This window comes from Dipodomys spectabilis, unplaced genomic scaffold, assembly GCF_019054845.1.
Source record: "Dipodomys spectabilis isolate Male_0828 unplaced genomic scaffold, ASM1905484v1 ptg000096l, whole genome shotgun sequence".
Taxonomy (NCBI): domain Eukaryota; kingdom Metazoa; phylum Chordata; class Mammalia; order Rodentia; family Heteromyidae; genus Dipodomys; species Dipodomys spectabilis.
In genome coordinates, this window is record NW_024870773.1 from 10640949 (window position 1) to 10654837 (window position 13889).

At 43.7% G+C, this 13889-nt stretch overlaps 1 protein-coding gene and 1 long non-coding RNA gene across 2 annotated transcripts in view; both read left to right on the forward strand.

Annotated features, from left to right (window-relative positions):
- The window catches only part of Pip4k2a (phosphatidylinositol-5-phosphate 4-kinase type 2 alpha), a 156091-nt gene that overhangs the window by 138546 nt on the left and 3656 nt on the right, over positions 1 to 13889 (forward strand). Inside the window, exons 7-9 of the mRNA XM_042686003.1 lie at positions 1870 to 1983; positions 10307 to 10550; positions 12588 to 12691. Coding sequence (XP_042541937.1) covers positions 1870 to 1983; positions 10307 to 10550; positions 12588 to 12691 — 462 coding nt within the window. The remainder of the gene's footprint in view (positions 1 to 1869; positions 1984 to 10306; positions 10551 to 12587; positions 12692 to 13889) is intronic.
- On the forward strand, positions 10864 to 12235 carry LOC122113082. Its single transcript, XR_006148372.1, has 3 exons — positions 10864 to 10945; positions 12045 to 12050; positions 12219 to 12235. It is a non-coding gene; the product is annotated as an uncharacterized LOC122113082 (long non-coding RNA).

Here is a 13889-nt window from a genome sequence, read left to right on the forward strand (position 1 = left end):
TGGGGTGTAGGTCTGGCTGCCACCCTTCACTTTCAGCTGCCCCTAATGTCATATTTGGGGTAATGCGCATCTTCTTAGTACCTTCAGAAAGTCCTACATGCATGACACAACCATGAAACATGAACAGCTACCTTCTGAAGAAAGACATTCTGGGTTTTTACGGTTTACATTTATTACATTATTTTTAAACTATTAATGACAGATTTAGACAGTCCACTCTCAATTTTTTTTAGGAAGAATGATACTGCATTTTTAGTTCTTCGTGTCTATTACTCAAACATTTTTAAAAAGATCCATCTCCCCCTAGAGTCTTGATTTTATTGAAGTGAATTTCTGAGATTTACTACACCTCTTTTATAAGTATAATTGTTTTCATAGGAACTCTAAGTCAAAACCTGCAAAACAGGTAAAACTTTCGTTTCAAAGTCAAAGCAACCCAAAGGGACCAACTTAGAACTGCATATGTATACACATCTGTCTGTGTACATAAATCAATGACTATGTTTACCTATATGTGTATGCTTTATAAAAATGAGAGGGAGGAACATGTTTAGTTCAAGCATCTAAAAGATGGTTCAATAGACATATCCATGAGTTTACCTTAAGCAGGGAGCAATGTGGAGCCAGAAAAAATAGATTGTTTCCTTGGACCATTCTGGCTTCATTATCATATTACCCAAAGAAAGACAGTATATTACATTGCATTCCTTTAAAGAGAACAAAATAAGCTAAGGTTGACTGGATGGAGTTGAAGATGGAGGTTTGATTGTCATGTTTTGTTTTGTTTTTTGAGCTCTCCCAGAATGCAGGTTGTTCTAAGTAAAACTGAATAATAAACACTGATTTTTTAAATTTAATTTTATTGTAGAGATGCTGTACAGAGGGGTTACAGTTACATGAGTAAGGCAATGAGAACATTACTTGTTGATCATTGTTACCCCTTTTTGTTGTCCCACTACCCATTCCCTCCCCCACCTTCTACACTCCTCCCCACCCCATTCCACCCCACCCCCTCCCAAAGTTGTAAAGTTTGTTTCCAATATACTGTCCTATGGGGATCATTGTTGCAATGGGTCATCCTGTGTCCTTGTTTCAGCAAATAAACACTGTTGTAAAACCAGATGCCAATTTACTGCAGCACAAGGTGGTTGGGTCTTAATTTTGTATTTTTTCCATAATCTACATTTTAAGTTGCTCATTATCAGTTGGTAGGAGTGTGGTTCTCCTTGTTAGCTCAACTTCTTGTTTATTTACAAAGAGTAAAAGGAAACATGATTCCAATAGCACTGTGTGGAGAAGAAATGTGGGGTTTTTTTGCCATTGTTCAGGCAAGAACAGAACTTCCCTGGTGGCGTGAAGAACAGAAGGGTTTAGAAGGGCAGATGGTTAGCCTCTGGCTGCAGTTCCCCCTGATTCAAAATGAAGATGTGATTATGCCATGAGAGCACATATTATTTGTAACCAGAGCCCAGCAAGGCCCACCCAGAAGTGGAGGGAATGGTTGAGTTTGGGTTGAACCAGTAAGAAAATTGAAGGTTCTCCATAAAGCACCAAGAATACAACTTCTGTACTTGGAGGGCTTCATGTAAGGATGAAATTGGGTTCCTTCGTGGGAAATACCTGAACTGTGTCACAGGGGAGCCTTTTAACAGGGCGCATGTTTAACCCCCATTCCCAGTGGGTATGCTTCCAGTGACTGTAGCTCACCGATGACCCCTGGCGGTGTCGAGCCATCTCACACTTTATTGCCTTGGGTCAAACCTCTGTTGGACAGGGCAAACCTCCATTTCCAGGGTCGGGTATGTACATGATTTTTAGATTTTATTCAAGTTTCTTTCTCAATCTTTTTTTTTTTTTCATTTGTTTTAGGCCAAAGAACTGCCAACTTTAAAAGATAATGATTTCATTAACGAAGGCCAAAAGATTTACATTGATGACAGTAACAAAAAAGTGTTCCTGGAAAAACTGAAAAAGGATGTTGAGGTAAGAAAAATCAACAAGAAGGACAGCTCCATGGCATCAGGTCACCTCTGTTCACTTTTAGGAGCTTTTTAATCCACAGCAAACCATACACATACACATACACACATACACACACACACACACACACACACACACACACATTGCAGCTCACATACAAACAGATAGACATTACGTTATATCGGTTTTAAAATGTAGTATGCCAGAGTCCCAGATGATAGATCAGAAACACCAGTTGTCATCTGCTGGGTGGGGACATCCTTGGGGTCCCCTGCCTGCACACAGCATCTATGCAGAGTATGAGAGGACCAGCATACCACTCAGGGCTAATAAGCTGTCCTCAGTCAGCTCATGTTTTAATATTCCTACCAGTCATCATAAACAGGGTCCTGGGGTCAGAGAGCCAGGCTTGCTCCACCACAGGACTTAGCATGGAGCACTGTGGCACTGAGTTATGGAGAGGGTAATTTGAAATAAGACCCAGTGTTCTAAAGGGCTTAGTGTATCATGAACGAGATTCCTCTTTAAGTACTGTTTTGTTTTAGGAATTGTTTTTAATCCTCCTCTTCCTGTCATTTTGCTTAGTGTAAAGGCACTGCAGCTTTCCTATTGGGCTTCCTTATTTAATTCTTTGAGAACTAAACTCGGATATGGATGTTATTGAGTTAAAATGCAAAAAGAATTCTAATTCAGGCAATCACTGAACTAGGGTTCTCTTGCCCACAACTTGTTTATAGATATGTGCTTTTTCATTTTTACTTTGAAATCCTGTTCCCACACAGTCAGGCCTGCCCCTTAGAGGGAACTTTGTGGAAAGATTTTCTTGTCCATGTCATTAAACAAAATCGATTAAAATGACTAGAGCCAAGGAATGAATGCCATGCATTTGATTCTTCACCAAGGGACAAGTAGTGTTTTAATTTACTTTTTAATCATCTACCAGCTCTTTTCATTGCAAAACACTGGAGCTTAGCGAGTTCATTCCTTTTTTTTTTTTTTTTTTCTTTTTGGTGCCTATCCTGGGGCTTGAACTCAGGGTCTGGGTGCAATCTCTGAGTTTTTTTTTTTTTCCCCTCAAGGTTTGTACTCTATAACTTGAGCTACAGCTCCACTTCCAGCTTTTTGGTGTTTGATTGAAGATTAAGAGTCTCAAAGTCTTTCCTATCCAGGCAGGCTTTGAATTAGGATCCTCAGATCTCAGCTCATTGAGTAGCTATGATTACAGGCATAAGCTATCAGCACCCTGATTATTCCTAGTTATTGTTCAATCATTTAATAAACTTTTCTACATCATTTTAATTGCCATGATGTATATGCTTGGATTTAAACATTAGTATTGTATTTGGGGGAGGGGAGAATACAAATTTCTAGTTTTAAAACAAAACTAAATACAAGTATTTCTTTTTACCATGTAACATCTACTCTTCAGTCTCTTATTAATAAGCATTTTTTTCTCAGTTGTCAGGGTGATTATTTAAATGCATATTAGTTAAGTATTTCCTATTTACATTGGGGTCAAATTTGATCCCAATTGATAATTAAGCACTGTGCCAGAAGAAAAATATTCTCCTTTGAGTTTTTGATGATTAATCAACAAATCGTTGGTCTTGAGAAGTAATACTGGTTTAGAAATTATAGTAAATAACCCTTCCAGTTATCTATGACTTGCCCCTGCCAAAAAAAAAAAATCTTTTTTCTCTTTTCTTCTTTTTGACTTTGTATCACAAATCACATGTAGCCTCCAGAAAGAATGTAATTCAAGCAGTTCAAACTGGCATTTGAACTGCATGAGGATCCTCTTAAGCCTTTTGTTGTCTCTAATAATGTTGTTGATTAAAGGATTGGATAGTTTAATCCCCGTACATGGCTCTCACACTCGGCTGTTTTGTTGAGAGGTAGGCAGGGCATAAAGTGTTCTTTCATTAAAAATTTTTCTCAATGGCTGATAACAGTGTCTTTAGTTTCAAAATTCATGCAGGAGAGGAGCATCATTAAATTTTTAAGCAGGTAATTGTGGTGAAATAGCTTGACATCTGATCCTGACAGTGAGACTAGAATTTAATCGAGTTTTATTTTTCCATGAGCTCCAGGCTTTCTAATTTAGCTGACTGGTCTAATGGTTCAAGTTGCACTATGTTGGGGTTTTTTCAGTTTTGGTTTTGTTGTTGTTGTTGTTGTTCGCGGCGGCTTTTGGGGGGGGAGTTATTTTCATAAGGCTTAATAGAATATTTGAGTTTATTATAGCTCAATAAATGATTTTTTTCTCAAGAAAAGAATTGTCCAGAGAGCTTTGCACAAAATAAACATATAAACCCTTTCTGAGAGAGGAGAAGAAAAAGAGGAGGAAGAGGAGGAAGAGGAGGAAGAAGAAGAGAATACTATATTCAGACCAGAACTTGAGGACATACTCCTAACTACACTGACATAAAACATAACATTGGCATAAAATTATACAAGTTAAAGATGTTAATGATAACGCAGTAGCTACTTTGCTCTCTGAAAGCAAGCTCCAAAGGAGGAAGGCAGTAGGTTTAAACAAGTGGTCAAACACTACACAGGGCTGATGGGAATTCTGGTTTAATAACCAGCTGTGTTGGAGGTAGCAGTTCTAGTAGAACAAGTGTGTTAAGAAAGTTAACACGTTGACATCATTGAAATCTGTTGTGAAAATAGTTGATTCACTGCATCTTGGCCACAGCGTTTGGTAGAGGAGGTGGTGACAGGGCTCATAAAGATAGTGAGGAAGACACTGGCTCACAGCTTTGGCACAGACTGGGTGTATAGCTCAATGGTAGAAAGTGCATTTAACTCACTTGATGCTCTGGCACCAAAAAGAACAAAAGGGGGAAACAAAACATAATTGGCCTAATGATGAATTAATTATTGAAGGATCCAATTAGATGAGATACTGTAAGTATAAAAGAGATAGATCCTCAGCCTGGCACAGACAATTATGAAGACCTTAAAAACAAAGAAAACCAGGGGAGGCTGGGAAGGTGGCTCAGTGGTAGAGTGCTTGCCTTGCATGCATGAGGCCCTGGGTTCGATTCCCCAGCACCACATAAGCAAAAAGAAAAAAAAAGCCGGAAGTGGCGCTGTGGCTCAAGTGGTAGAGCGCTAGCCTTGAGCTGAAGAGCTGAGAGACAGCGCCCAGGCCCAGAGTTCAGGCCCACGACCGGACCCAAAAAAAAAAGAAAAAGAAAAGAAAACCAGGGGAGCCTAAAATTTAAGTCTTCATACTTTGAATTCTTCTGAACTTAAAAAATAAATAATAGATAAGAATTTTAAAAGGATGAGCAATAAAACATAAAGGTGGTTATATCTTGAGTTGCCAGTATTCACCAGAAACTGACCCCACATCTGAGTTCTAGGCCCCATGCTGGGTCTTCTTCCATTTCTGCCCAGTCCTGTAGACTTGAAAACCTACGACTCGGTGAGATGGCACGCGTTTCCCTGAAGCACTGTGTTTAATTCACCCAGGGCTTCAGGGACATCATCACAGGAACTCATCTCCCTTTATTTCTTCCTTACTGGAAGAGAAGCCAAATCAGGGTCTGACCACAGGTTGGAGACTCGGGGAGGCTGCTCAGGGCATCCTGACATGGGAGACCACTCTCAGGAAGGACAACTCTGCCCAGACACACATGGCTTAATGAGTCCAGCCAGCCCTGTCACCATCCTTGCTTGTCCTGTTAGGTTAGTCACAGGCAAGCCCCTGACTCTTATACCAAAGGCACACTCAAAGTGTATTTGGAGGTCAGCCATGTGAAGGTGAAACATGTTTTTGAAGGTCAGCCCTGTGCAGCTTAACGGTGTTATTTAAAAGCCAGCCATGGGAAAGTTGAAAATGTATTTGGTAAGCCATGTAAAGGTCAAAGTATATTTGGAGGTTAGCCATGTGAAGGTCAGAATTTTACTTGGAGGTCAACCACGTGAAGGTCTAAGTAGAAAGTGCACTGCAGACAAGCCAGCTGCGCTGTGATCAATCTCATTGTACTTCACAACGCTGTTGCCTCTTGCTGCTGCAAAGGGATTTTGTTACTGCTTTGCTGTTTGTTTTTGTTTGATGTTGGTAGTGTAGTGGGGGAAGTGGATGGATAGAAAAGATGCAGAAATTGCATTCACTCATTTATTGGCTTGTGGGGAGCCCAGCACCTGCCAGGGGTCAGGAATACAAGGGAGAAAGAACAGCCAGAGCTCCTGGTTGACGAGAGGACTAACTCAGATACCCCTACAAAATGAGCTGAGCCCCAGGTGTGGAGGGGAAGGATACCCCAAAGGAAGGTCCCGACGGAAGCACCTGTGTTCAGATGATAGGATAGGAGAGGGGACAGTAGAGCCAAGGTCCCCGTGTGGGAGTATTGTTTCTACTCTGGTAAATGGGGCTAAACCAGATTTGCATCTTGAAAACACCTTCCCTTTCCAGGAGGCTAGAAGGGGAAGTTCAGGGTGCCCCTAGTTCTTTTCCAACCTCGCAAGTGCCCAGAGAAAGCAGGGATGAGGAGAAGGGGACTTTTCCCTGCCACACAGCAAAGCTGAGGCAGTGAGGTAAAGTCTCCATCCTCCCTTTCTGTCCCCTAGCCCAGCACTCTGAGGCGTACATTTGTCATCTGGTCACCCAGCACTGCCTCAGCCCCTGGAGAGGCCTTCAGGATGAAGGTGGTCAGAGGCCCTAAGTGCAGGGCTCAAAGCCAGGTACATACTAGGTGGAGCAGGGGCAGTGAAGGAGACAAAAAAGACCCTGGCTGACCTGCCTCTCTAGGAGCCCAGAGGCTGAGTTCAGTCTCTCCGGAGCCTTGGACCCACAAATAGGGTAGAAATGGCTCACAGTGTGCACTTTGCCAGTCACACTTCCTGAGGGCCAGCGGATATAACTAGATGCTCTTGGTTATGATTTCCAAATGTGCTTCCAAGATAGGAGGCCCTGGGTATTCTGAGGGGGAGCAGCATCCCTTATCGACATGGACAGGTCTTCAGGAACCCTGGACTTTAACTCTTTCTCTTCCAGCATAAGCTTTGGAGAAAGCTGCTTTAACAAAACCTCCAGCAGTAGCGTGACTCCTGAACCCACTCCCTCACTTGGAGTCTGTGGACTTGTCCCCACCTTCCCAAGCCTGTCTACCATCTCACTGAGCACCCAGAGCCTGGCCTTGAGACTGGTCAGCTGTCTCCAGAGCCCATAGCATTCAGCTCTTAGCCGTATCCTAGGCCCCAGGGAAAGCAGAACAAGTCACTGAACTGGGTAACAGACAGGTCCTGTGTTGGTAAAAGATTCAAGCACTTTATACATTTGCTCGCCCATTCAGCCATGATGTGGGGATTCGTGAGGATGGCTGTCCACAGATATTCCTAGCCAGATGTCCCTGAAACCTAATACTGTCAGGACCCCCCGGAAGGATGGCAGTCTGGCACTAAGAAGGGAGCCTGGGGATGGTAGAGACAGTAGAAAGTCCATTCTTGCCATCACTAGAAGAAGGAAGGGACAGGGAAGAGTGGCTGCTTCTTCAACCTCTGAGGCATGGATTAAACAAGAGTCCAGCCTCTGCTTTTAAATAAGCCCATTTTTCCTACCTTACTACAGTATCTGAATATCAAACTTGTGTAAGGTTTCTCTGTTCTGCCCCTTTCAAAGCCTAATAATTGGGCTTCCACACAGGTACTCAGAAACACAGATTAGGAGGATCAAGGTAAAAAAAAAAACAAAACAACTCTAGTGCGATTCCCATCTCAATGAAGAAGCCAGATAAGAGAGTTCACATTATAATCTCACCTACCTAGCACGTGTGAGTAAGAATATCAAGGTCTAAAGCCAGACCTATCTGAAGCCTAACCTAAAGCAAAGAGCTGGTGACTCATGCCTGTGATCCTAGCTGCTCAGGAAGCTGAGATTTGAAGGTTACAGTTCAAAGCCAGGCCAGGCAGGAAATTGAAACTTTTCTTTTCTTTTCTTTTTTCTTTTTTTTTTTGGTTGTTCGTTGAGCTTGAACTCTGGGCCTGAACGCTGTCCTTCAGCTCTTCAGCTCAAGGCTAGAGCTGTACCACTTGAACCACACAGCACCACTTCTAGTTTTCTGGTGGTTTATTGGTGATAAGAGTCTCACGGACTTTCCTGCCCGGGCTGGCTTTGAACCATGATCCTCAGATCTAAGCCTCCTGAGTAGCTAGGATTGTAGGATTACAGGCATGAGCCACCAGCACTTAGCTTCTGTGAAACTTTTATCTCCAGTTAACCACCAAAAAGCTTCAACTGGAGTTGTGGCTCACTTGACAGAGTGCTTGAGCATAAAAGCTGAGGGATAGCATCCAGACCCTGAGTTCAAGCCCAGTACTGGCACCAAAATTGGAGGGGGGGGAGAGAGAGAAAGGAAAGAAAGAAAGAAAGAAAGAAAGAAAGAAAGAAAGAAAGAAAGAAAGAAAGAAAGAAAGAAAGAAAGAAAGAAAGAAAGAAAGAAAGAAAGAAAGAAAGAAAGAAAGAAAGAGAGAAGGAAGGAAGGAAGGAAGGCCATTGGGTCAGGGGATGGCCAATAGGAAGGGGTTGGTGTTGGCGAGCAGGCCTTTTGCTTGCCTATAAGGAATCTTTGCTCTTCACTCAACTCACAGAGACAGAGCTGCTTCCCACAGGGCTCAGAGCAAAGACAAAATGGCCCTGCAGGTCTTTGCAAACTGATTTCAGTTCATTTTCCACCAGAACATCAAGACCCATAATTTTCTATATTTACCCTTTGTGTTTGGAGGCTAGTTCAGAGGCCTCATCTGCTGCTCTGCACCAACGAACCAAGGACAGTGCAGCCAAATGCTATGAGAGGCAGGGCAGGGCACCCTTTCCAACACCAAACCCTAATTGGGTACAGGATGGTGCCATGGGAGGAGCCGGCTGTAGCCAGCAGGTGCACGGTGTAAGCTCTTCCCACTCTACACTTCAGGAGTCAGAACATCACATTCAATGTCAGGTATCTGACATTAAAATTTAAAAAAAAAAGAAAGAAAGAAAGAAAGGAAAGGAAAGGAGAAGGGGGAGGGAGGGAGAAAGGAAGGAAGGAAGAAAGGAAGAAAACAAGGAAGGAAGGAAACAAAGAAACATGACATGAGAAATCTAAGAACTTGGCAGGCCTGGGTAGCCAGACTCACAGGGCTTTACATTCCAGCTGTGGCTGGACCAGCACAGAATGAGAGGAACTTTGGTGTGTGACTCTTCGTAGGTAGCAGAGTACCTTCATCTTCTGTCCCCTCCTCCCTTCCCTCAGAGGGAAGTGAGCTAAGGACAGAGGGGCTTCATTGCTCACTGAAGCAAATGATTGAAACATTTGGGCTTTTACTTATTTGTGATGGAGCACAAGAACCCTTCCTGGCCAGTGTACAGAATTTCAAAGTGCTTTCCAAACTACTCTGGGGCTCTGCCGGAGCTACTTGGAAAGCCCCTGCTATTTCCCAATCTCTGGCTTCATTGTTGGGAGAAACTTGCCCTTCCCTCCCTCCTGGGCTTGTTCATGCTGGGCATGCTCTCTGCTCTCCAGTGTAACCCAGCCTCAGTGATTAGTGCAAGCCTCCACCTCCAGCTTTGCATTTCAGGGCAAATAATCTGCGTTCAGAACCAGCTGGAAGTGTGAGGCTGGGTTTTAGTGGAAGAAACTGCCTGGGATTTTGGGAGCATCATGGAAGAGGATCTTGGTGGGGACCTCCCTGACACCCTTGTACCTCCCCCTAAACGGTTGTCTCCCATGCATGTTAACTAAGTTTATGGTCTTGTGTGTGTGTGTGTGTGTATGTGCCAGGCCTGGGGTTTGAACTTAACGCCTGGGTGCTGTCCCTGAGCTGTTTTGCTCAAGGCTAGCACTCAACCCCTTGATCCACAGCTCCACATCCAGATTTTTGGTGGGTTAGTGGAGTAAGAGTCTCCCAGATAGCCGGGCACTGGTGGCTTACGCCTGTAATCCTAGCTACTCAGGAGGCTGAGATCTGAGGATCGAGGTTCAAAGCCAGCCCAGGCAGGAGAGACTGTGAGACTCCTATCTCCAATAAACCACCAGAAAACCAGAAGTGGTGCTGTGGCTCAAGTGGTAGAGCTCTAGCCTTGAGCTGAAGAGCTGAGGGACAGTGCCCAGGCCCAGAGTTCAAGCCCCACAACCGACAAAAAAAAAAGAGTCTCCCAGACTTTTCTGTCCCAACTAGTTTTGAACACAATCCGTAGATCTCAGGCTCTGGAACAGCTAGGATTACAGGTGTGAGCCACTGGCATTGGGCTTTGTGTTCAAGTTCTTTAAATCTGGATGGTTACAAAGGTACAAATGACTGACTTGATGCCTCTCCCCCACCTCTAAACCCCCAGTTTCTCGCCCAGTTAAAGCTCATGGATTACAGTCTTCTGGTGGGAATTCATGATGTGGAAAGAGCGGAGCAAGAAGAGGTGGAGTGTGAGGAGAACGAAGGCGAGGAGGAGGGGGAGAGCGATGGCACACACCCCATCGGGACCCCACCAGACAGTCCTGGAAACACTCTCAACAGCTCCCCACCCTTGGCTCCCGGCGAGTTCGATCCAAGTATTGATGTCTATGGAATTAAATGCCATGAGAGTAAGCTTCGTGACTAGCAATTCTTTTGCATGTGCAGTGAGTGGTTTGATCTTTGCAGTGTGATCTCTCGGCCATCACAACCCCAATTACAAGAATGCTTCTCTGCGGGACCAGTCCTGCAGCGTACAGGTGCATTGATTTGGGGACTGGAGTGTGAAGAAGGAATGGAAATCTCTGTAATTGAATTCTGTGATGTTAAGTGATGAAATGAAACTGCCACACAGTCTTCTACTACCTATCTACCTATGTGTGTATGTGTTTGTATGTGTGTATGTGCGTGTATGATCATTTACCCATGTTTATAGATAACATATAAAAGAAATGATGGGCTGGGAATCTGGCTGAGTGGTAGAGTGCTTGCCTAGCATGCATGAAGCCCTGGGTTCGATTCCTTAGTAACTCATAAACAGAAAAGGCTAGAAATGGCACTGTGGCTCAAGTGGTAGAGTGCTAGCCTTGAGCAAAAGAAGCTCAGGGACAGTGCCCAGGCCCTGAGTTCAAGCCCCAGAACTGGCAAAACAAAACAAAACAACACTTTAAGTCTTATTTTAAACTATTTTCTTTCTCTCTTTTTTTTTCTTGTCTTTTTTCTTTTCTTTTCTTTTCTTTTTTTCTTGCTAGCTGGTACTGGGGCTTGAACTCAGGGCCTGGGCACTGTCCCTTAGCTTTTTCACTCAAGACTGGCAATGTACTACTTGAACTACACTGAGTTTTTGTGATTGGAGATGAGAGTCTCCCAGACTTTTCTGTACAGACTGGCTTCACACCATGATCCTCAGATTTCAGCCTCTAGAATAGCTAGGCTTCTAGGAGTAAGCCACTGGCACTCAGCCTTTAGCAGTTTTCTAAGTCAGTAGTATCACAAATCATTTCTGCATTATGCACTGTGACCCTCGGGTGGCTGTCCAATGGAGCAGGCATACTCACACTTGCGTGTGAGTGAGAATCTGATCTGCCACATCTGTCCTCTACTATCCTCCCCTGGAAAGAGGTCTATGACCCTCTTTTCTAGAGTAGGACCCAGCATAATCTTGGAAGTCTAAGTGATTGGGCATCTAAAGAAATATTACTTCAATCTTAGCTGTGTATCCATGAAGGAAAAAAAATTAGTGGTATAATAAAAATAGCCTCTTGTTTTCTAAAAAAATAAACATGTGGTTCATTAATTTTTTTAATCTCCAATGACACACCAACGAAGTGGGCCTGAGTTGAGTTTTACTCTCTTTTACTCACCAACATTGCTTTTTGCAACTTAGAAAATTAGATATCACGGGATATCCATTTCTTACCATCCATAATTGAAAAACAGTTTTGAGAATATGTAGAAAGTAGGTAATGAAGATGATAAAAAGCCTTTATGTAGTTCTAATTTCATATGCAATGAGGCAATAGAGCTGTGAAGTGTGCATCTTATGGTAGGAAAGGATCAATAGCATAATGGTTGTGCTGGTTTTATAAAGCACTTTGAAACAGTATTTTTTTTGTATACACCAGTTACCAGTAAAGAAAGCTGTCATTAAAGAGTTGGCAAACAGAAACATTTGTTCCTACCTGGTATTGGTAGTTCATGCTTGTAATCCTAGCTTCTCAGGAAACTGAGTGAGGATCTAGGTTTAAAACCAGCCTGAGCAGACAACTCAGAAACACTGTTCATCTCCAATGAATCAGCAAAAAGCCAGAAGTGGAGAGTTGCCTTGAGTGGCAGAGTAGCAGCCTTGAGTCAAAAAGTCAAGCAACTGTATGAGGCCCTGAGTTCAAGCCCAGGACCAACCCCCCAATATAAAACACTTATTCTCATTTGGACCTTCACTGACAATCGCTTACACTGTTAGGATGCTCCTTTGGTTGGTTGGATGGTTTTAACTTTTTAAACTGATGAGAACTGGGTACAAGGAGCCAAGCAGGCTGGGCAGGAGTTGAGCCTTTCGAGCTCTCTCACTCCTGACACGGCTGACTTTCCTTCACCCGAACCTCAGTCCTCACTCCCTGGGTACCTCATGCTTTTCCAAAAGTGATTGTGCTCTCTTCCCTTTACAGACTCACCCAGGAAAGAGGTGTATTTCATGGCCATTATTGATATTCTTACTCATTATGATGCAAAAAAGAAAGCTGCCCATGCTGCAAAAACTGTTAAACATGGCGTGAGTATGGCTCTCTATTATGGGGGGAGGGGTGTTCCTTCTTGCTCTCTGCTCCTTTCCACCAAGCTATTCTGAGTCCTCCAATAATGCTTTTTTTTTTTCTGCAGAGGTTAGGGGCTTCTCAGCCAATCCCCTGTCCCCACTCTTACCCCTCTCCTGGACCCGGGTGTGAATCACCTAGACTGGGATTTCCACACAGGGGATATTAATAGCCACCTGCATTCTAGAATATTCTATAGATTCCTCTGTTGAGAAACACAGATTGAAGTGCTGGAGACAATTTGGTGCTGCAAGGTTTCACACTGAAGCAGCATTCTCAGAATTCTGTTCTGTCCTGTTCTAGTCCATTCTCACATACAGAATTCTGCTTTTCTCATAGTGAGTGTGGTTTTTCCTAATAGAGAAATCCTTTGTGTATAAGATCAGCGATTCATGATATTAGTTCCTCATTTCTATGGTGCTTGTTCAGAATCACTAGTCTAGGCATATTAACTTGTTTCATCTCCATGACAAGCCAGAGTAAAACACTAGTGTGTCCCCTGGAGAAACTGAGGAAGACAGCCTCAATCAGGAGTGACTTGCCAAAGCCCATTACTAGGCAGTGATAGAAATGGGGTTCCAGCCTGGGCCAGCACTGTGCTCGGGTCTGGGTCCTTGACTAGAATCCCCACCTGTCTGGCTGAACTGCATATATGGTGTTGTGTCTATTTTATGCATGTATTGTAGGAACCCATCTGACCTTCTGGGTCCTAAAGAGTACAGATCAGTCAGGCTGTTTGTTCACACAGGCCGGGGAGGTGCCTCCCATTGACGCATGGAGTCAATTCAGACATGCCAGAATCAGCACGCAACTAAAGGCTGTCATCCCAGAACTGGGAGTAGCTTAAAACCAAATTCCATTTGCCAAAGAAATATTTCAATCCCATCCTCAACAATGGTCCTGCCATAACGGAACCCAAACCAAAGCCTCCCCCGTCCCAAGCCCAGAGAGCACAGGGAGAGAGGTGGGCAGTGCTCCCTCCCGTCCGAGCCTTCTGAGTAGCTCTTGAGTCTCAGTCTAGTTCAGAAGCTGAGGGAGGGGCTCCAGAGGCGCCTCTGGCCATTCTCTGATACACAGCTCTGGCTGGAAACACACATACACTGCAAAGCCAAAACTGGACAGAATCTGTACTTTCTCTCTGTATACCTGAATGAAACA